General features: G+C 40.8%; 1 protein-coding gene and 1 long non-coding RNA gene across 2 annotated transcripts; both read left to right on the forward strand.

Moving 5' to 3' along the window:
• The first annotated feature begins 4,445 nt into the window (after nt 1–4,445).
• On the forward strand, nt 4,446–11,601 carry LOC120438607 (E3 ubiquitin-protein ligase TRIM21-like). The gene is made up of 2 exons (XM_039609016.1): nt 4,446–4,588; nt 8,738–11,601. Exon 2 carries the CDS (start codon nt 8,747–8,749, stop codon nt 10,451–10,453), a length of 1,707 nt encoding a protein of 568 aa, XP_039464950.1. The 5' UTR covers nt 4,446–4,588; nt 8,738–8,746; the 3' UTR covers nt 10,454–11,601.
• Nucleotides 11,602–21,544: 9,943 nt separating this feature from the next.
• On the forward strand, nt 21,545–22,328 carry LOC120438727. Its single transcript, XR_005612086.1, has 2 exons — nt 21,545–21,784; nt 21,940–22,328. It is a non-coding gene; the product is annotated as an uncharacterized LOC120438727 (long non-coding RNA).
• Nucleotides 22,329–23,746: the final 1,418 nt, after the last annotated feature.

Below are 23,746 nucleotides of genomic sequence, written 5' to 3' on the forward strand. Positions count from 1 at the left end.
AAAGTCGCCTCAAGGTGCTTTATATATATAATAATAATGTAAATATTAATATATATATAAATATGAATAATATAATAACTATCTCAGTGCCATAATAATTTATGGCACTGAGATAGTTTTTTAAAATAATCCCTTCTTCTGTAATATAAGAACCTCTCCTGCTTTTAATGGTACTTTTCATTTACTTCCTGTTGCATTCTCGTCCCAAATAGATGCTGACAAGCTGACACAGTCACATGGAAGAGGGAAAGAAATCTGACAAAACTGTTTGTAATGATTTTATTGAACCTAATGTCTAACAATGAAAAATGTATAAAATAAATAAAGACGAAAGTTCCACATGTCTTCTTTAGTTTTCTGTTTTACTAATACTCCATTGTCCAGATGTCTGGCTGGATGATCCTAAACATGATGAAATGACCACAGTGGGAGGCCTTTGTCATCACACGCTTGAACTCATCATATGTTTGCATATGCTGAACAGGCAGTGGGACTGTATCACTACATGCTGTGACTGTTGGGTAGCAAACTGCATGAACACCATACTGAATATGACAGGTGTGGTTGAACTGCACGGACACTCTGAAGCTTCTCTTCTGGCAGGACAGGAGTGTGGCCTTGTCCTGTGAGCCGCTGTGAGGATGTACTACTAACTTACTACTACTACTAAACATCTAAGTTTCTACAGCATGTGATTGATTATATTTGCTCAGCTCTGTGTTCTAATTGTAGCTGATGAGAAATGACTGAACCATCCTAGTGACAGTTCTGGATCTTAGACTGTAGGATCCACAGGATCTGGACTGAAGAGGATCTGCTGCATTTACTCAAAGAGCTTCTGATGGTCCCGTTCAGCTCTTCCAGGTTCCCATCCCAGTGCTGAGTGAATGATCTGTATTCCTCACTGTGAGGAAGAGGCTGGGAACCCAGATTTCCATCCACAGATCAGAGAAATCAGATTCACTCAATCTTCCTCATTAAGATTGACTTGTACAGTTTTATAAATCTAACAGTCTGAATTTGGAGACCTGACCAGAGTCGGTGCTCAGCTCTGCCAAAGTCATGCAGGCTTGGAGGGTCACTGTCAGATGGTCCACTGGTGATTCTATTATTCCCACTATTCAAACTAAACCACAGCTGAGAGTCTTGCACATGGTCACCTGGTTTGTTTCTGATGTAGAAATAAGTTGATGAGCTCTGAGACTCGCTCCTGTTTTCTCCTCTGCAGCAACCTTAATATTAGCCATGGCAGACATGCTGGCACGTCTCAGGAGGAGGAGGGCACCAAATGCAGAGGTCAAAGGGGAGCTGAGGTATGTGTGTTTACCTGTGAGGTCACCAGGAGGAGGAGGAGCTGGTGATGAAGAGCAGCCTGTGTGTATATACCGGATAAAGTATTTAGTGTGTATTGAGCCCTGAGGAAGATGAAGGTGCAGCTTTGCTTTGGCCTTCCTCTGCTAACAGCTAACAGCTAACTAACCTCAGCCAGATGTTCTGCAGCTGTTTCTCTAACATTAGAAGTTTATAATGATGATGACCCCGAGCATGTTTCTGCTGTTCTGATGGATCTCCACGGAGCGTCCTGACTCTGTGTCACATGTTAGCTTCATGTGGGTCAAAGGTCAAAGCTGCTGACTGTCAGGAAGCTTCAGAGAAGATCAGACAAAAATGAAACACAGAGCTGAAGATGAAGCAGATCTACATGTGACTGTTGATGCTTTCAGATGTAATCAGTGTCATGAATAATCAGATAAACATTTCAAGGTTTCAAAGCGTTTATTGTCATATATACAAAGAAAAGCATTTCTCTGTGCAATGAAACTCTTTCTTTGCTGTGCACTGTGGAGATCTAGTAATTCTTTTATTGTTGCCAATATAACCTGTATCATAATAATTGCATTAATAACAATCTTTACAGCATTATTCCATATAATAATATTTCTTTCAGTATTGATATTGCATTAAAGTTGTTTATTAAGGATGCTTAGTTAAGGATCCTTCCATTATGTTAACTTTTATTACAGGTACAGCCAGAAGTATTTTATACACATTGCATTTGTGCTTATTTAGAGTTGATGTTCCATCTAAAAGGGTTTTAAGCTTCACTGGTGTGACTGTCCAGGTGATACATGTTGAGGGAAGATGAAGACGTAGAAGGTTGACTGCATGCACACTTACAATACACATATAATCTAGGAATGTGCCAGGCCTCTGAGGCCTTAACTCTTTTCGTGTCTCACTGTACTTTTGTTCTCCTTGGTAACAGATGAATAGAGTTAATAAATAGACCTTAGAGACGTTGAATGCTTTAGATTATTACCATGTATGGAAGGTGTTATCAAAAGGAGAAGTTCTATGTCTGTTTATAGCCATTAAAGATGTACAAGATGTACCATTGACTGTAACTCACGTCTTTAACCTATTTTAATCTGTAACTGACGCCATGGGGGATGTGGGGGGGGCATGTACCCCACTGTTTAAAAGTGTTCTCCATATGTATTTTGTCAGAAGAAGTCATTTGCTGATGTCTCTTCTCCTGTGTAATAAACTCTTGTTTGATTGCACTTCTCCGGGGTCTCCGTGGTTTGTTTCACTGCTCTACATTGATCGATTTCACGACACCACACACTGATGCCCAGCTAATATATACAAATAGAACAAGATAAAATACAAATACTATAAATAAATGAATGGAGACTAAATTTAAGTGTGAGGTAGATGTATGTGCAAAGGAGCTATGAGCTTGATATGAAAGATGATGTGCAACAATTAGTGTTATGTTAGGTCAGCTGTTCAAGAGTCTGATGGCAGTGGGGAAGAAGGAGTTGTTGAATCTGGATGTTCTGGATTTGAACTTCTGAACCTTCGTCCTGAGGGTAGAACTGTGAACAGTCCGTGTTGGGGGGTGTGGGGTCTTTGAGGATGGAGGCTCTCAGACGTGCTGCAAACAGGTGAGTCTGTTACCTGGACTGGACTGAGTGAGCTGCTGTGTCACAGCTTTATCAGTGACACACTCAGCATCCAGATGTGTGTGTGATATGTCATAGTGCTTGAAACACACATGAAAATATATTAAAGGTTGATTCTTTTTTTCTTTTGGTTTGTGGAACAAAAATTAGCAACAAAGAAACGCTGGCGTAAAACTTAGTGTAGAAGTGCAAAAAATGTAAGTCGGCTCATTTGATGCTGTGACGCTTGAAAAGGATTTGCGCACTTACATCATTATTTACGGTTTAAATTGTGCTGCCTTTAGGTGCACCTGGTAAATTCAGGAATCTCTACTCCAAACCACAGCAGGTTGTTAAAGGCTTTTCTGGGTTCATGTTTGTTTGTTGGCATAAACATGTCTGTGATCGCTGTGTTGTTCTTTTTAATGCAGTATTTCATGTAACTCGCTGCTAAAATCATAACAATTAAGTTTAACAGTTCTAGTGCTCATGCGTCAGCTAGCATGCAGCCTGTTTCAGTTGCTCCTGCTTTTACTCTTTACTCTAACTTTCTTTTACACTTTTTTCTTTGTCCTTTACTGAGTGTGTTCATCTGTTTGGTTAGCCTTTTTTTCAAATATGTGGGTCTAGAGACTTCTTGTTCTGCTGTTACTGTCATTGAGGAATCTGACCACAGCACAGCAGCTACACGCCAGAGATCAGCTGCCGGTGTCTCAGATTAACTGGAGACGGTCAAACAGATGTGTGACAGACTTGCTTTAGGGAGCCGCTGCCGACAAACCAGCATTAAAAACTGTCTCGAGTTTATTTGGTGATGTTCTCGTGCATGAGGCGAAAACAGCAAACAAACGTCACAGTAAATCTTTCCAGCTGATGTTGGGCATCCTCCACCTGCTGAATCCACTTCAGCCTCTTCCTGCTCATGTTCCTGTTTAGAGGCACAGTCAGTCTGTACAATGGAGAAAACTGAACACAGGAATATTTGGATTTTCCTCCTTTTTCTCTGCTCATGTTCTACTTGTCTGATTCAAGCTGGGAATATTTAATGTAATTCAAAGTTAGACAGAAATAAAGTGAATAATATTATTTTATTATTACGTTGATGCAGCACATGGTTCTGTAGCTTTGTATAAACATGTGTTAGAAATGTTCTTCAATCAGCTCTTTTTACTCTCTTATATTTCATAGCCAGTACTTTTTTACTTTTACTTGAGTAAAGAAGTTGAATTAGTACTTGGAGTATTTTTAACAGTAGTACTTCTACTTCAGTACACACTGTGTGTACTTTTACCACCTGTGTCTGAGACCTCCTTCAGGGTCCACCTGAAGCTCTCAGTCTGCTGTGGAAAAAGGAAATCCAGGTGAGTTTCTCCTGATCACCTGAGGCCGTCATTACTGTGTGAACCCACACACCACTCCTCACTCCTCCCACCCGCTGCACACAGTCACTGAGTACAGACCGGCTGATCCCTGTAAAGGGAGAGGCAGGAAGAGGCGGAGCAACACCTGAAAAACAAGAAGTTCAACGTCATTTTGCAGAATTGAACGTGTGAGAGAGCAGCAGCAGAGCTGCAGTCGAGTCCTGTTTGTCTCTAAAAGAAGATTCACTGGAGTCCATCAGGTTTCTCTCAGCAACAGTGGTGAGTGCAGCTGATCACACTTCCTGTTTCTACACAAATCTTCACTCTGTTCACTTCATGCTGACTCATCACAGTCACACTGGATCCATAGAAATCTGCTCATATAACCACAGATCCACTGTAGGAACATCGAGCTGCTGCTTCAGTCTCACTGTGGCTCTGCTCAGGACTGTGGACTCAGTCTGTGCTCTGGACTTCTGGATCTGATTGATCATAAGGATTACAGACGTGAAAACACCTGTTTATTCTTTATTGATATAAAGCCTTTGATACTGTAAACCAGCAGATTTTGGTCAGTACTTCAAAAAGTCATTCAGACATTTTACAAAGAGAGATTATCTGACTTAGTGTATCCTGTAAGAGTCACAGATGTTCCTGAATCATTCAGAAAACAGTCGATGCTGCACTTTATAACTTTGTGTGGAAACATAAATCTAATTATTTAAACAGATGTGTTTAAATCATCCTGATAATCGAGGCTTTAAATATGTTTAAATTGTCCCCAAAGAGGGACAAAGGACCCCCTGGTGATCCTCTAATCACATGAGCCAAGGTGTGAAAGCGGGTGTGGGTCCTAATCAGCCAGGGTTTCGGGTGAGCTCATTGTGAAACCTGGCCCCACCCTATCATGTGATTTGCCGAGGTCAGATGGCCCAGAATGTGAGTGGGCGTTAAGGCGTCTGGGAAGGGATCTCAAAACTGGATTATAGATGGCAGACAGTTGGTGTCGTAAACCACCGCCTCTGTTCAAAGATGGTCGCTCACAGTGGACATAGATGGCCTCTTTCACTCCTCTTTCAAACCATCTGTCCTCTCTGTCCAAAATGTGAACATTGGCATCCTCGAAAGAGTGTCCTTTATCCTTAAGATGCAGGTGGACTGCTGAGTCTTGTCCTGTGGAGGTGGCTCTTCTATGTTGTGCCATGCACTTGTGAAGTGGCTGTTTGGTCTCTCCAGTGTAGAGGTCCGGGCATTCCTCACTGCACTGTACAGCATACACCACGTTGTCAAGTTTGTGTTTAGGAGTTTTGTCTTTCGGGTGAACCAGTTTGTGTCTGAGTGTGTTGCTGGGTCTGAAGTACACTGGGATGTCGTGCTTGGAGAAAACTCTCCTGAGCTTCTCTGATACACCGGCTACATAGGGGATGACAATGTTGTTGCGTCTGTCTTTCTTATCCTCCCTCGCTGGTGTCTGATCTTCTTTTCTGTGCCTCTTTGCTGACTTTATAAATGCCCAATTAGGATAACCACATGTTTTGAGTGCTTCCTTTACATGTGTGTGTTCCTTCTTTTTCCCTTCAGGCTTAGAGGGAACATGTTCTGCTCGGTGGTGTAGGGTCCTAATTACTCCAAGTTTGTGTTCCAGAGGGTGATGGGAGTCAAAGAGGAGGTACTGGTCCGTGTGTGTGGGCTTCCGGTAAACCTCGATGTTGAGGTTGCCATTGTCTTCAATGTGCACGGTGCAGTCCAGGAAAGGCAAACAGTTGTCCTTTGGGTCTTCCCTGGTGAACTTGCTAAGAATGAAAGTTTCATAGAAGATTCCAGAGGAACTGCTTTGGGTCATTTTTGACCCCACTTGTGGAAGAGTGGGGTAGTCATACAAAAACTGCATTTTTTTTAAATTAATGAAAAAATAAATAAAAATGCAAATGGCGTCATGTCACAAACATATTTTATAAGGAATACCTGGAATATGAATATATTACAACTTTGCATTTTAAAGATTTTGAAAAAAAAACAACAACCTGTGGGGTCATTTTTGACCCCACGTGTGCATCTAAGGGTTAATCCCTGGCTTCTCCAATCTGACACTAAAACTATCAATGGGTAAAATTCTGAACCCCAAGTTGCTCCTGATACATCCATTGAAGTGTAAATGAAATAAAAAATAAAAAAATAAAAATGAAATGAAAATGAAAATGTGTGTATGAATGAGGTTATTATAATGATATCATAAAACACTCAAGAATGTTGCGTGTAGTATCCAGTGAGAAAAATAAAACTTTACTTTTCCTATTTTAAAAGGTATGTTTTACAGCCACCGGTAATTTACAGGAAAACTCCAACCCCCTGAAACTTTTTGTATGTAGTTCAAGCTTATCTTTGATCATATCCTTAGTTAACGATACAGGCAAATTAACACTACCTAGCAGTGGGATTAAAGAACTTTTAGTTGAATTAACAGGAATTTGTGAGAAATACAGAGGCTATTGTTTTACAGTCTTAATCTTTTCAAATAGTCTTTATGCATTTGAGAAATCTGTCATTTTAATTTTTTTTTTTACTTTGTGTATTAATTTAATCATGCCATACCCCCAATTCAAGAAAGTTTAGATGATGTGTACATAAAATCAGAATGCAATGTTTTCTTGGTCTCAAAACTATATGTCACTTACAAATGAATATATTAAATTTTTAACATGGGAATGTGATAATTTTTAAGAAAAATATTAGCTCATCTTGAATTTGATGAACTGGCCAGACATTCTCCAGACATTTCACCACCTGATAACATTTGGCACGTGATAAGTGGAAAATGCGACAAAAGAAGGAAATCTGGGGGGTTAAAGAGGTTGAATTAGTACTTGGAGTAAAATGTATGATGATGATATGATGATGATGATGATGATGTATGATATTTTAGGTTAACTACAAATTTAACTGATTAGTTTTCTAAACTGTGTTCTAGAAGCTGCAGTTCAAGCAGAGTAAAAACAACTCAGCAGCAGATTAGAATCAAGTACAAAAACATTTTTCTAACTCACTAAATTTCTATGTTCATTTGTAAGTAAAATGTGGTTTTGAAATGCAAATTCACTGCATTCTGGTTTTAGTTACACTTTACACATTATCCAAACTTACTTTAGTTGAGCTTGTAAAAATATATCTTGTCATACCTGGGTGATCATGAGGGTCTTAATTTTTCTCCCTTGCACTCCACCCTTCTTGGCATATATCTTCATAAGGTTTGCCGAATAACTAAAAAAAAACAAAACAGGAAAACATATCTGTTCATGTTTTGTCTTTCCTCCTCAGTGTACTAAAAACACATCAATTGTTAAATAAACCACTGTCCATCAGTTGCAACAAAAAAACGACAAATTTCAACAACCCACACATAAAATGTAAATTTATCACAACAGTCCCTGTGGTAGAGCCAACCTAGCTTATGTGCAGAGGTTAAGTTACGTATAAACAAAATCTATATTTGTAGTAGCTAAGTCTTTCATATTAGGCTATCATGCTTGTGCTAGCATGACATTGTGCTATATTCTTGCACTAACGTGTTAGCTAGCTAGAATGGCATAAACAAACAGATATTTTTATGATTTGGACAAACAAATATATGAAATACAAAAATAAATCAATGTTTTCTGAGGATCCAGAATAATTGAATGATGTATCCCAGCGAGTGACTGGAAAAGTTCATCTTCTTCCATATCCTGAGTTTGTGAGGAGCTGTGATGTTCCAGTATCTGTGAGAGAAAACAGGACAGTTTTTAATGACGCACAAATGGACCAAATATACAGACACCACTGAATAAACATGTTCTCATAAATGCCATTAATATACTGGATCAACAGTTAATAACACATTTCTGAGGTTTATGATTCATTGTCCTCCTCACTGTCACTTCTATTGGAACAGTCACTGTTTAATATTAATGGCTCATTGATCTGGACTTACAATAAGAAGTATTTAGTCACCACCAACGTCGAAGTTTACTTCACAGTAATTGATGGAAAATATCCAACAAACTGATTTATTCAAGTATACAAATGATCTGGATGAATCTTGGACCTTCTGTAAAACAGTCAGAGAAACAATTTCACATCTTTTTAACAACTGTATTTATCTTCATCCCCAAAGTTATTCTGTTCATCTGGACGCTGCACTGTACAGCAGACATTACGATGTTAAGTTTGTGTTTGGGATGAACCAGTTTGTGTCTGAGTGTGTTGCTGGGTCTCCACCAGTTACTCTGAGAACTGAAGAAGCTTCTCTGATGAAACGTCTTCAAGAAACTTAAAGAAGTCCAGACGCTTTTCTTTCCAAGCTGCTCAGACTACTGACGCTTGTTTCTCTCTTTTTAAAAATGAAATTTAAAGTGAATTTTGAATCAAATGTTTCTTTTCTTTCTCCCTCAGAGTGCAGACATGTCTGCTGCCAGCAATCTGCGATCTGAAGATCAGTTTCTGTGCTCCATCTGTCTGGATGTGTTCACTGATCCAGTCACTACACCATGTGGACACAACTTCTGCAAAACCTGCATCAGTCAGCACTGGGTCACTAATGGCAGACAGAAGTGTCCTATGTGTAACAGAGTGTTCAAGAGACGACCTGAACTAGACATCAACACTTTGTTCTCTGAGGTAGTTGCTCAGTTCAGACGTGAAGCTCAGCAGAAAGCCAGCAGCAGCAGCTCAGAGCAACAAGCTGCCAAACCAGGAGAAGTTCCCTGTGACGTCTGCACTGGAACCAGACTGAAGGCCCTGAAGTCCTGCCTGGTGTGTCAGACCTCCTACTGTCAGACTCACCTGGAGCCTCATCTGACAGTGAAACGTCTGAAAAGACATCAGCTGATTGATGCTGTGGAGAACCTGGAAGGCTGGATGTGCACGAAGCACGATAAACTTCTGCAGCTGTTCTGTAAGACCGACCAGACATGTGTCTGCGTGCTCTGCTCTGTTTTAGACCACAAGAACCACGAGTTTGTTCCTCTGAGAGAAGAATATGAAGGAAAGAAGGCAGAGCTGGAGAAGACAGAGGCTGAGATTCAGCAGATGATCCAGAAGAGACGACTGAAGATTCAGGAGATCACAGAGTCGGTGAAGATGAATAAAGATGCTGCAGACAGACAGAAAGCAGAAGGTGTTCAGGTCTTCACTGCTCTGATGGAGTCTGAGAGACACCTGAAGGAGCTCATGAAGGAGATCGAAGACAAACAGGAAGCTACAGAGAAACAGGCTGAAGGTCTCATCAAAGATCTGGAACAGGAAATCTCTGAGCTGATGGAGAGAAGCTCTGAGGTGGAGCAGCTCTCACGCTCTGAAGACCACCTCCACCTCCTCCAAAGCTTCTCCTCCCTGAAAGCTGCTCCACCCAGCAAGGACTGGACAGAGGTCAGAGTTCATCCACCATCATATGAGGAGACCGTGGGGAGAGCTGTGGCTCAGCTGGAGGAGACAGTCTGGAAACCCATGAAGAAGAAGCTGTTTGAGGCTGAGCTGCAGAGGGTGCAGCAGCATGAGGTGGATGTGACTCTGGATCCTGATACAGCTCATCCTTATCTCATCCTGTCTGATGATGGAAAACAAGTGTATCATAGTGATGTGAAGAAGAATCTTCCAGACAACCCAGAGAGATTTTCTTACTGTGTTAATGTTTTAGGAGAGCAGAGTTTCTCTTCAGGCAGATTTTACTTTGAGGTTCAGGTTAAAGGAAAGACTGAGTGGACTTTAGGAGTGGCCACAGAGTCGATCAACAGGAAGGGAAAAATCACACTGAGTCCTCAGGATGGTTTCTGGACTGTGAGGCTGAGAAATGGAAATAAGTACAAAGCTGGTGCTTCCTCTTCAGTCCATCTCTGTCTTCGTCCTGGTCCTGAGAAGGTGGGGGTGTTTGTGGATTATGAGGAGGGTCTGGTCTCCTTTTATGATGTAGGTGCTGCAGCTCTGATCTACTCCTTTACTGGCTGCTCCTTCACTCACAAACTCCACCCATTCTTCAGTCCCTGTCCTAATTATGGTGGTAAAAACTCTGCACCTCTGATCATCTGTCCTGTCAATAACATTAATCTATCCCTGATTTCATTGGAAGGACTTGAATGGGAAGAATTTGAATTACATTTTGATTCTGATTAAAGGGACCAAATGAACATACTGAGTGTAAATCCTCTACAGTCTCCATGTTTCTATAGAATCTGATCATCAGGACTCTGATTCACACTTTGATTCTCATGGAGTTTGATTTGAACAGAAGAAAAGTTGAATCAGGAAATGTTCCCACTGATGGAGACTCGAGCTGAAGAGCAAATATCAGAGAATAAATGTCCAAAAGCTTCATTTACAATAAAGTTTGTTAAACGCTGTAGGGTTAGAGAAAATAATTTTACTACTATTGTCCATATTACTATTGCATTAATAATTAATATTGATATTGCATTCAGATATTCAAACATACTGGTATCATATTAGCCTTTGTTACAGGTCCAGTAAGAACCACTTTAACTGTTGAGTTGAATCTATAATCTTAAATGCTTTTGAATGCTTTTATAATCTTAAAATGTTTATATGCAGACTGCATTGTAAAAGAAAGGCCTAACGCTGAGTATACTCTGTGCCAAAATAAGACAGGAAATTACATGTTTGCAGGGCATGCTTTTTGCAGAAGGGTAACCAAAAGCAGAGTCTGAGTGCAAGTTATTTTGAGGAGCTGTTTGGATGATGTTATTTGAATAACCAGGTTATTCTTTGTTATCTTTTATTCATGTATACCTTTTATTAAGTTTTAAGTAGTGGCATTTGATTGAAACATTTGTTTAACACATTTCACATATGAGTCAAGATTATTACACACATGACAGGCCTCGGTCTGGTTGCATATGCCAGAGGTCAAAGACAGTTCAAGCAAGGTTAACACACATACACACATACACCCACACACACCCATACATACACATACAGCTAGTGAGTTCATTTTGTAGGTGAAAGTTTAAGCATGTTTTGCTAGATCTGCATTTTTATGTCTGTGTGTACGTGACTGTTTGATGAAGCAGGTGCAAGATGTTCCAGAAGCTATGCTTGAGCTGTGGTCGAGGGACTGCACCTGCGGGAGGATGGCAGCGAGTATTCTTTTAAACTATGTTAAAAGTCATTGTGGTTTTGATTTGATGTAGAGAGGGCGTCAGTAAATATACCTTGACAAATAAATCTATGGTTGTGTCGTTGTTGGGGTAGAGATTGATGCTGTCTGCGTCCAGGTTCATCTTTCCACACGTGTGTATCAATAAATCGCTTGACTTAAGTTCCTGACCCGGTGTGGTTATTCTCCTCCATCATCCCTCTCAATTTCTGAATCCTAACAACGCTTTGAGTGAATCCAGACTCATGTGTGGCTGTTATACGGAGCATCAGAGTCCAGCTGAGTTATGTTGGATACAAACTGCTTATTTTGGCTCTGTGAGGATTTTTGTTCACTGAAAACTGATGAGACGGATAATATTCAAAGAACTCTGTAGAGATTCATGCATCCATGTTCTCCACCTGCAGGTGTGGAGGAGAAAGGTGGAGCACAGACTGCTGCATCCTTCCAGTCACATCATTTTGATGATTATATTTCCATGTTGTGGTGATTTGGGTTAAAGAGAAACAGAGTTGAACGGCTGCAGTCACAGCATGAATAAGATGCTGAAGCTGAGCTGTCAGTGAACATGTTTCACTGTGATTTGATTTGAAGAATATAAAGTGTGTGTGGCTGCTGACAGCTGCAGTCTCTGTTAGTCTGCATGTTCAACACACACACAACTTTCCCCCTGAGGCAACGATCCAGCAACAACACAAAGAACAGCTGCACACACACACACACACACACACACACACACACACACACACACACACACACACACACACACTTTGTTGTATTTTATATGAACAGTCACATCGAATTTATTCCAGATTTTTGCCTTTGCTTCAATTAAGATGCATCTTTACATCTACGATAGTGTTCTTGTTCAAATAGTTTAATGACATATTAAAGATGTTATTTTGAACAAAATAAAGTGGATTTCATCATCTGCAGTTTGTGCAAACTGGTGCCATATTAAAAACAATTGCATATCCAGAGGAAAGAGTCACGTTTTAAGTTCAAGTTCAAGTTCAAATTTTATTCGCCACATGCAATGGCAAGTTTCCCTGCAGTGGAATTGAACCCGCCCCCGACCATACACACAACACAGACATCACATGGGGATACAAGTCAGAGAACGGTTGCATTACAGAAAACCACTGAAATGTACACTACAATGGGAAAGTACAAGAGGAAAAAAAGAGACCTCTACTCATGCTGGGCTATAAGAGGACAGCATGAGAACAGGAAACAAACAAACTCCTCTGCACAGAAAAGCACATAAATGTCCACAGTACAACAATATGGGGCACGTGACCAGCAACAGGGTTGGGTAGGGGGTGAGGAGTAATCCTGGGCAACACAGCAGCCATCCTGCCACTGTGCCAACTCTCCAGCGCAGGCCCAGACCCGCCTCGTGTTCCGCAAGAGGAGTCAAGCATCGAAGGCGTTTGGAAAGGGAGGGGGGACAGTGAGTGCTTATCAGTGTATGTGTATGTGTGTCCATAGTTCAGCTGAGACAGTGTCCTTCACCTTTTCCCTGCCAGGCTAAGTAAACAGTCTTCCAGCCAACCCAGGTGGCCTTGCATAGGATGGGGAGTAACAGACTCAACACAGTCGTTATCAGGGTGTTTTGTTCAGCTCCAGCCTTGAGCCCACAGCTGGCGCCAAAGGGGTAGCTGCATTATGATGGTGATTTTTCTTTTACAGACAACTCATGAGAATTTTGAGCTGTTTTTAACACTGTTTAAATAATCAGCACTGACAGACATTTATACAAGCTCTACAAACTCAACGATGGATGACAACCTGGTAATATGTGAATTTGGAAGGGGAGCTTGAAGACGTGTGACTGCTGCGTCAGTGCACACAAAGTCATTGATAGGTTTGTGTGAAAAGATTTTGTTTATTATTCAAATATGCTTTGCTTGTAACTGTGTAAACTCTGAATGATGATTCACCCTGATAAAACATGAAACCTTGCCTATGCTTATCAAATGCCTGTGAAGACAAGTTCCTGTGCAAAGAGCAACGGAAAATACCACTTAAGCAGACGTTTAGTATAGTACGGACAGAATGTTTAGTAAGATATGCATTTGTCAGTTAAGCAATCTATATTCTGAGAACAGGCGGAGACTGCCTCCGTCTGCTGTGTAACCTACATGCCTATATAACCTGCAATAAAGAAGAGTACTGGGGTGACTGTCTCTTGAGACGCTCACCCCATGTACATGTGATTGATTATATTGTCTCACTGTGTCTCTGTTTTACTTTGGCAGCCTTCTATTTGGGAGATTTCCTCCAACATTTCTTGGTCCTTCGAGCCGGATGAGACAGCCTTTTTAAAGCAGCTCTCACAGAAGGCGCCTCACCAGGTCCCGTCGGTGCGAGAAGCCCACGTTGAAGTCTGCCGGCAGCTCACATACTAGGTGTGTGATAAAACCCAAGAGCGTGGTCGGGTCTTGGTCAACGTTTTACAAGCGGTCCGCACCGTCGGGGGCTGATCAGGTGCATCTGAAGAAACCAGCGCCAAGGTAAGACAGACTACTTTGAGATAATAAAGGTTTGCGCAAAAACGAAAACGAAACTTAAAAGAAAATAGACTCGTCCAAGAGAGACTGGAAGCATTAAGCTCGTCTTGAGGACTGGTAGTCAGCTCGCCCGCAGAGGGTTGGAAGCAGTAAAATAAAGATTGAGCTCGTCATAAGTGATTGGTAGCTCCCCGAAAGGGTAAAATAGGCCTAGCTCGCCCACAGTTGCTGGAAGCAGTACGCTCGCCTTAAGAGGCTGGTAGCGTGAACGCGCGTTAAAACTGTCTGTCTTTTATTGTCTTTTTTGGTGGAATAAGTTGATTTCTACAGCACAATAAGGAGGCTGAACTATTCCACTAATTTGTTTACTGTTGGTCGCTGAAGTACTGGTGAGCTGAGAGGAAGGTCGTGTTTTATCACGTAAAGGTGACACCGCTTTCAAGAATAGCTTGAAAGTAGAAGGGCGTGTCAGCCACCTCTCTCTGTTCTCGTGCCAGTGAAAGCGCCGCAGGTGTGTGTGTATTACTAAGCGCTAAATACATAAAGAAATAAATAAAATAAGTAGAAATAAACATATAAAACAAATAAGAAAATGGGAAATAAAGCAACAAAACTCACTGCTGACGAGCAGTGGCTAGAAAAGAAATGTCCAGGCGCCGGACAAATTAGTGCATCTAGATGGAGAAATCCAAAGAAAACTAAATGTCCCACGTGGGAGGGAAAATGCATTAACTAAATTATAAGAAACCCTCCAAGCAGAAATAAATACTGAAAAGGAAGCTAAAAAGAAATCAAAGCATACACAAGAGTTGTAATATTTTAAAGCATGGAAAGAGGAATGAAGTGGAATAAACAAAAGGTTAAATTAAGGTTAACTTAAATTAAAGCAATGAAACAAAATTGGGAAGACAACCAAGCTGAATGAATAGAATGCGTGAAACCAGATAATTCACACAAAATATATCAAATAAAAAGAGAGATGCATAAGGTATATTAAGGCTGTGTCATTGTTCAGCCAAGGAAAATGTCTCCAGCTTGGGAAGGTGTGAAGCTGCAGGTTCACACAGACCCGTGATGGATACATAATAAAATATAAACTAATATACTATTGTATATTAGTAGTAAAGTAGTGTATTGTGATATACTATTGCTGTTATAAAAAAGGAAAAACAATACAATGATAACATTAATAATGACATAATATTAATAGGAAGAGGCACCTCAGTCAGTTATGATGCGAGGTGGAAGATTGTTAAAAGTAGTTTGATTCAAGCTTAAGGTTTGCTCAAAGTCAGTACAATGATATATGAGATGAAGAAAATAAGGAAATAACTACACTAATCAAGTGCATAGAGACACCTGACCTGCTTGTAAACCTGTCATCTTAGATGAGACTTTGTTAAGATGAAGAGCAAACCTATACTAACAACTAATAAGCCAAACCCTGTATACAACAGCTAAAGCTACAGGTTTGAGAAGCTGAATAAAATGAATTAAATATGTGGACACTACCAAGCTGATGAGCAAGTTACACATTTTTATTTGTTTTTTAGAGCAGAAGCTGCATATTAAAGGTCACACATGCAGCTGTTTGTGAGCTCAGTTTTTTTCCCTCACACTTCTGCTCTGCTTCTGGCAGCAGCTTTTTCTTTTTCTTTTCTTTTTGTGTCCTGACTCATGTGTGTAAAGCCTTCATGCCATTGGCAATTTGTTTTTTTTGTCTTTGTTTTTTGTTTTGTTGGTTTAAAAAATGAATAAATCTGTGATCATACTTGTGGATCACAGTGGCACATAATGATTAGGCATATGATTTACTAATGCAGATGTAATAACTTTATTCTAAAATTCAAGGAGAACAAACAAGAACAACATCTTCAGTTATGTCTTGTTGTTGTTCTCTGTGCAGTGTGCTGAGTTTTGTTTTTTGTTCTTTTGTTTTTTGAAATGTTGCTTGAGTGATGAGTACTGTAACTTCTGAAGTAGCTCTCACCATGTGTCCTTGATGATGATAAGTCCAGAGCCAGCTGAGAGCTGGGTTATCTGTTTTGTTTTATGTGACAAGGCTGAGAGATTAAAACTTAGGTTCTTGTTTTGAAAAAAAAAAAAAAAAAAAAAAGAGGTTTTGTGTTTCTCAGCCAAGAACAACTACAATTTTGTTTTCTGTTTTGAGACAGGATAATAATAATAATAAAACAAAGAGTGATGTTTTTTTTAAGTGTTGAAGCAGGCTAATACTGCAACATACCGTCTAGTGCATGATCTGCGAGCAATATATGAAATCATCTTGTTTATCTTTAAATAAACTCCAATTATGGAGACCTGAAGTCACATGCTTAGGGCACACCCTCAGGTGAAGGCAGAAAGCTACTAAACAAAGAAAAGAAGCCATACAAAATGCGCCACAGCCACAAAACTAAGTATTCACATTCTTTCTGACTCTTTGTGAGCCTGAGTTATGACCTTGGCTCCCTGTTTTTCTGCTTCCACCAAGGGTGGGGGTGACGCTCCCGTGGCATGTGCTCTGTTCTCTTTACTATCACAAAGAAAAAAAAGAGAGGCCCCTGCTCTCTGAATACAATATTCTCTTCATAACTCGGCAGTATGAAATGTCATGAAACAGTGTAACTCACTCACAGTAAATCAGCAGTGAATCAGCAGTATAGGATAATACAAACCTATCTAATAAATCTAATGATTTTCAAATTCTTTTAACTAAGAAGTATGATGCAAACTAAAACTACATCATGATTATACAAGAAGTATGATGTGGCCTACAGCAGTATCATGATTCACTCATTTTGATTACAGGTATAATGTAATATATGACAGCATAATAATCTCACAACTGCTACAAGCACATTTGCCTTTCTTAACACACGCGAGTGAAAGGCAACTGTTAAGAAAATGCCCTTTTGGGTGAGACAGGCCCAGAGGCCCTGCATGCAAGCTTACATGCAATGAAGAGCAGCTTACACTACAGCACACACTATATATGCGCCTCTATATCTCACATTGGTGTTAAAACAGGAAAAACTTAATAGTTTTGTTATCAACTGCTGAATTTACCCACTACTGACATTTAACTCTCCAGCTTGCAGGACAATAGGTGAAATGTTTATGAAAACAGAGAAGGAAAAATAAAGACACAGAGAGAGTCTGGTATGACCAAGCAGTGACCAGACAATAAATTTAGTTGGTAATACAATAAATTGTGAGATGCTTTCTGCTTGATTGATGCAACACAAGTAATTTACATGGGAGGAAACTCCTCATGTGATGCGACATTTAGCAGTTTGCAAGTGTGCAGCACATCAGAAGAATGACTATGAAATTACAAAGGGAAACAATTTTACTGACAAAGGATGAACAAAAAGCAGCTCCCACAGCTGAGCAAAGGAAATGGCTGAAATGTGGAGCGCAACTAAGAGATGACTTGATGATTTGTGAAGGAAAACCAATACTTCCAAAATCTCTACACAAAACAACAGCCTTAGTGACACATGGAGTTACTCTCCATGCGTCAACAGGAGGGATAGGAGATATAATCTCCAAAACACTTTTACACTCTAAATTTCGAAACTTCAGCAAAAGAATTTGTCCGAACATGCATGATTTGTCAAAAACACAATGTACAAGGGAATCTTAGACCAAAAAGAGGTCATTTTCCCACACCACCTCATCCTTTCCACACAATCCACATGGATTTTATTGAACTAAATGAATGCCAAGGCTCAAAATACGCTCTAGTGATCATAGACGTATTCTCAAAATGGCCAGAAATCTATCCAGTAAAGAAAGCAGATGCCATTTCAGTAGCAAAATGCTTATGTAACCATTTTATTCCAACATATGGCATCCCCACTCTGATAAGATCAGATAATGGGACACACTTTGTCAATGAGGTAATCAGCAAAGTCTCTGAAGCACTAGGATTCAGCATCAAATATCACTGTGCTTATCATCCTCAAAGTGCCGGCCTAGTAGAAAGGACAAACGGCACAATAAAACAGAGGCTTAGAAAATGTATGGAAGAAACAGGAAGGCCGTGGCCAGAGTGCATAGGCCTAGTAAAAATGTGGATGAGATTAACACAAGGTTCACAAAAACTTACACCTTTTGAAATCATTCATGGCAGACCATTTCCACTGCCAATCACAAGTGAACCTTTAGATAAATCAATCAGAGAAACTACACTAGCAGAGTGGATGTCAAAACTGCTGGAAAACAAAGATATTGTTCTAAACAATAAATTGCCTTCCGAATCTTCTCCAGTATCTTGCAGGTTGAAGCCAGGTGATTGGGTCCTGATTCGAGTTCTCCATAGAAAGAATTGGAGCTCGCCCCGTTGGGAAGGCCCATACCAAGTGCTTATCACCACACCAACTGCCTGTAAGATAGCAGAGAGACCATCTTGGATTCACCAAAGCCACTGCAAGAAAGTGAGTGACAGCCCAGACTCATAGGCGCCGGCACCCCTACCTTCAGGTGATCTGACTGGTGAAGGGAGGGCTGATCGGGTATATCCCGCCCTCTGCTTCTTGCCAGTAGTCTACTCACCTGAGGACCTAGGTGTGTTTGGTCGCCATGAAGACTCCTGTTGTCCTCGTGGCTGTCCTCCTACTCTCAGCAGGACTCCTCATGTTTCTAGAGGATGGTACAGAAGACGAACAGCACCATCTACGGACGAGATGGACGCATGACAATTCACACCTCCGTGACATGACACAAGACCACATTCACCCATGGATGAATAACGCATGGTACCGCTACGTAAATGACAGGACTAAGGAGAGCCTAATAACACTGCATGTTACGTCTGCTCCCACATGCCATGCACTTCAACACATCCCATTTTTATGGAAACTACATGAATAAAACACAAGCCAAGGCGCGCTGCCAGCTTCACGGGCATTGGCTATCAACATAAGAAAATCATCATTGATGAGACAAGCTCTGTCATCTATTCGCTTAACCTTCTTTAGTATGTTTCAGGGACCACCCCAATACGAGGTAATCACCGTCGAAAACGCTGGATTTGACAACGGAACGTGTGACCAGCTCTTCTGGATCAACTTCAACGTGACGAATCGAACACGTCCGTTCACTTCCCAGTGTTCTTGGACCAAACCCCAGAGAAGAACCACTCCATGTGCTACCGACAAGACAACGGTAACAGACCCCTAGGCGACACCACCAACTGTAACCAAACCACAGCCAACGGAGAGGGCGCACCTGTAAACACGTCCGCGCCCAGCAACGGCACCTACTGGGTGCAGGGAATGGCCTGGCTGTGTGGACAACGTGCCTACTTCATACTGCCACCGGATGGACGGGCACCTGTGCCCCAATCTTCATTTCAGACCACACCTTCAGGATGTCAGCTGTAAATAGCTCTCAGACTACAAGACAACGACGAGACGTCTCCACACTACAACCACATGACCCCATCTATGGCAGTGATGTGCCAGAGGAATTTAAGCTTTGGACCACCGGACAAAAGGTCCTCCACTCACTGTTTCCATGGGTGGGCACTGGAAAGAACATGTTAAGGATTGAAACTTTGGACTACCGCTTTGGACTGTTCCTGAATGCCTCATGCAAAATCAACAATCAACAAAATGAAGAGATTGATGCCCTGCGCATAACTGTGATGCAACACCGAGTCGCACTGGACATGATTCTGGCTGAGAAAGGAGGACTCTGTATACTCCTTAACAACACATGCTGTACGTACATTCCAGATAATGTTCACTCTTCCAACATGACCGACGCCTTACGCACGCTGAAACAACTCAGGGACGCTCAGCAACAGGACTATGTCACGAACACTGGAGATTGGCTTACCTGGCTGTTGAGTGGTTCCTGGAAATCTCTTTTAATAAAGGACTGGTTTTGTAGGAGTTCTTCTACTCCTACTCTGTTGTTTTACTTCTTGTATTTTGCCATGTGTACAATCAATGATTAATAAAGTTGTTGCAGTTCATGTGCAGGCATACCTGACACTGCCCATGGACGAAGATGATGATAATCCCTCTGACACTGAAATGCTGTGATACACCAATGTATGACGTGCTGATTAAAAATGCGCTGCAAGAAATCATGCACAGATAATAAACCAATGGTGTTTTAACTAGTGTGAAAGTTAAACAACAGGAGGGAAATGTGAAAAGATTTTGTTTATTATTCAAATATGCTTTGCTTGTAACTGTGTAAACTCTGAATGATGATTCACCCTGATAAACATGAAGCCTTGCCTATGCTTATCAAATGCCTGTGAAGACAAGTTCCTGTGCAAAGAGCAACGGAAAATACCACTTAAGCAGACGTTTAGTATAGTACGGACAGAATGTTTAGTAAGATATGCATTTGTCAGTTAAGCAATCTATATTCTGAGAACAGGCGGAGACTGCCTCCGTCTGCTGTGTAACCTACATGCCTATATAAACTGCAATAAAGAAGAGTACTGGGGTGACTGTCTCTTGAGACGCTCACCCCATGTACATGTGATTGATTATATTGTCTCACTGTGTCTCTGTTTTACTTTGGCAGCCTTCTATTTGGGAAATTTTCCCCTGACAGTTTGTAAGATCATGTCAGCGTCGGAGCGATCCAGCGATATTGATCGGTACAGGCAGCGTTGTGTTTATATTCTCAAAAATCAACAGACTCATATTCATGTTTCTATCACAGAGTGGAGGCTTGTCCATGTGCACCTCTGCTGTCATATTTGGATATTAGAATTAAACTTCCTCTTTCTGCTTGTTGGACAGTCCAATGTTTCTTCTTTCCATAACTTAATGTAAATGAGTCCCTATGTAACTGATATGTACACTGTGTCTTTGAGTCAGGGGGAAAAACTCTGTATGTTCATATTCAACTGCTGAGTACAGAGTGTGTGTTAGTACAGATGGTTATTTACTGCAGAGCTGTCTGCATGAACACCAGAGAAGAACCAGATTCAAACCTGCAGGCTCATTTCATGTCTGTGTACAGAGGTGCTGTGTGGACCACATTTGAACTGTTGCTTTGTCTTCATGGACAATTTTAAACAGATGATCATTTATTAAGAATAATCATATATTTCTTACAGCAGTGTGTGATAAACTAGATATCTGTGTTTAATATAAAGTGCTGCGTGTCCATCAAACAGTGAAGAGCTGCTGGATTCATTGTTTCCTCCAAATGAAAGAAAAGTCATTTTCATGTGACAGAGCGACGATGCAGTGGAGTCTGTTTCTGCTTCTTCTGATGGGTGAGTCATCATTTTACCAGGGCTCCTGATTGTTTCCACCTAAAATCCTTTAGTTTGATCAGGACTCATTAAACAAATGAACTCTGACTGAGAAAATCAAGGATTCACCTGTAAACTGGACAGTTTGATGGGAACATGAGTTTCCTGCTTGTATCAGCAGATATTCAACAGTATTTCTTCTGTTTTAGGTCAGTGTGATTTCATCACATGTCAGCTGTATGAGTACCACTTTATTAAAGAACAGATGAGCTGGGATGAAGCACGGGCATACTGCAGAGAGAACTACACAGACCTGGCCAAAGTGTTTGACCTGAAAGACATGAGAAGACTTCAAGACTCTGCACAGAATCAAACAGAAGCCTGGATTGGACTGTACAACATCACAGGAGGAGCCAACAGGAGGTGGCACTGGTCTCTGCCGGGGGAGGAATACACTGAAAATAAGAGTTGTTGGGAAGATGGAGAACCAAATGATTATGGTGGCATCCCTGAGAACTGTGTGATGACAAAAGACAAGTGTGTAGATGTTCCATGTACTAACACGAATCAGTTCATCTGCTATAACGGTGAGAATATGTGGACATGATGATACAATATTTAATAATATTATAATGGGGTTTTTTTATCTGTGTTATATGATATGTTCCTGAAAGAGACAGTTTGAAGAATGAAACAAATTAGTTGATAAAGATGTTTTTGTGTTTTTCTGTTGACTCGACAGAAACAATGAAAAACAACAAAACCTTTCATTTGAATGATAAGTCTGTGACCTGGACTCAGGCTCAGAGCTACTGCAGACAGCATCACACCGACCTGGCCAGTGGACTCGATCAGATATACAGTGAAGAGTTTAAGAAGCTGCAGAACTCCACAGCTTTGTGGATCGGCCTGTTCAGAGACAGCTGGAGGTGGTCAGATGGGAGTAACTTCTCTTTCAGATACTGGGACATGGACTCATTTAACCCTTGTGTTGTCCACGGGTCATTTTTGTCCTCTACAGAAATCTTTTGCTATCAAAAATATGTTTTTTATTCATCAAATGGTCTGAAAATAACAGAAGTTATTCATTACTATACTATGCATGATTGGAATAAGTTTTAAGTAATTTGATTTATTTATGGGGTTTTTATTCGATTTTATAACACCTGTTGTCCTCGTGGACAAAAATGACCCCAAAGTACAAAGTGTTGCAAAGGCCGTATTTTCACAACATACTGCTATCAAACATCTTTGATCTTGGATCACTGATGTTTGGGGTCAAGCACTGGTCATAACAACCACAACAACAACAACAACAGGCAACACAATGAGGAGGCAGGTGCTCTATATTCAATAAAATGTTATTTATACTGCGCCAAATCAAAACAACAGTCGCATCAAAGTGCTTCGTATTGTAAGGTCGACCCTACAATAATACATACACAGAAAGTATGCTCACAAGCCTCCATTGCACTAGAGATTTGCATACTTTGATGAGCATACTTTTTTTTTACCATGTTGTGCAAAGCAATGACCAGTAGGACAAAGCACATATTGTCCTCTAGTATAATGAGGAGGAAGAATCAATGTTCAGGAAGATCCAGGGTTAGAAGATATAGAAAATATTGTCAATATTTAGAGCACATGCTACCCTTTCTCTGAAAAAGCACATCACCCACCTGCAGAAGTGGAAGAAGGCTATGAAGTGAAGAAAAGTGATGAAGAATCTGCACTATGTTCAAGTAGGTTCTTGGGCATCCAGGGCATTGTAGTCTGAGGAACTTGGAAAGAAAGTGACTGGGCTTCTTGAAGTTTCTTGAGTTTTCAGAATGTGAAACTGGAATAGAAGATGTGTCAGAGGACTGCACATCATCCATTTCAATTATGATGAAGACAAAGAATCAAGCAGGAAAGAGGAGTCAGCTGAGACGGAGGAATATTTGCAGTAATGTGAGGAAACATTGATCTGGTCTTCTAACATCCCAATGACAGACGATGCATGACTCTCTCATGTGCCACAGAGAAAGATAATCTATCACAGTCCAAGCACATATGCCAGGTCCCATACTCCTTCATTGGCTTTTCTACTCGAGCACTGAACGCATTATACACAGTGTTCTGCTTGTATTCTGCTTTTTAACGTTCACATGCCAATGGATGCATCAGAGACCAAGTTGGGGTTCAGTAACTTGCCCAAGGACACCTTGGTAAGAACTCCAGACTAGAGCACACAGAGACTGAACCAACAACCATCCAATTAGCAGATGAGCTGCTCTACAGCTAACTCTATGACGAACAAGGAGGGACAACAAGAGGGGAAAAAAATGGATCGAATGCAGCTGTAGTCTTATGTGGGTATGTTGATTCTACATCCGTGGAGTCGCTACGGACAGTTTATGACATCCTGAGTCTGGTAGAGCAGTTTTAAAGGTGACACAAGATTAATCATAGAAGCGCAAAAAGGATATAATTTCTTGATAAAGACACAATAGATGATCATCGTGCAGGGCCCGCCCGCCGGGCTATATGATCGCCCGACTGGAGATATC

The sequence above is a fragment of the Oreochromis aureus genome, linkage group 3 (assembly GCF_013358895.1).
Source record: "Oreochromis aureus strain Israel breed Guangdong linkage group 3, ZZ_aureus, whole genome shotgun sequence".
NCBI lineage: Eukaryota > Metazoa > Chordata > Actinopteri > Cichliformes > Cichlidae > Oreochromis > Oreochromis aureus.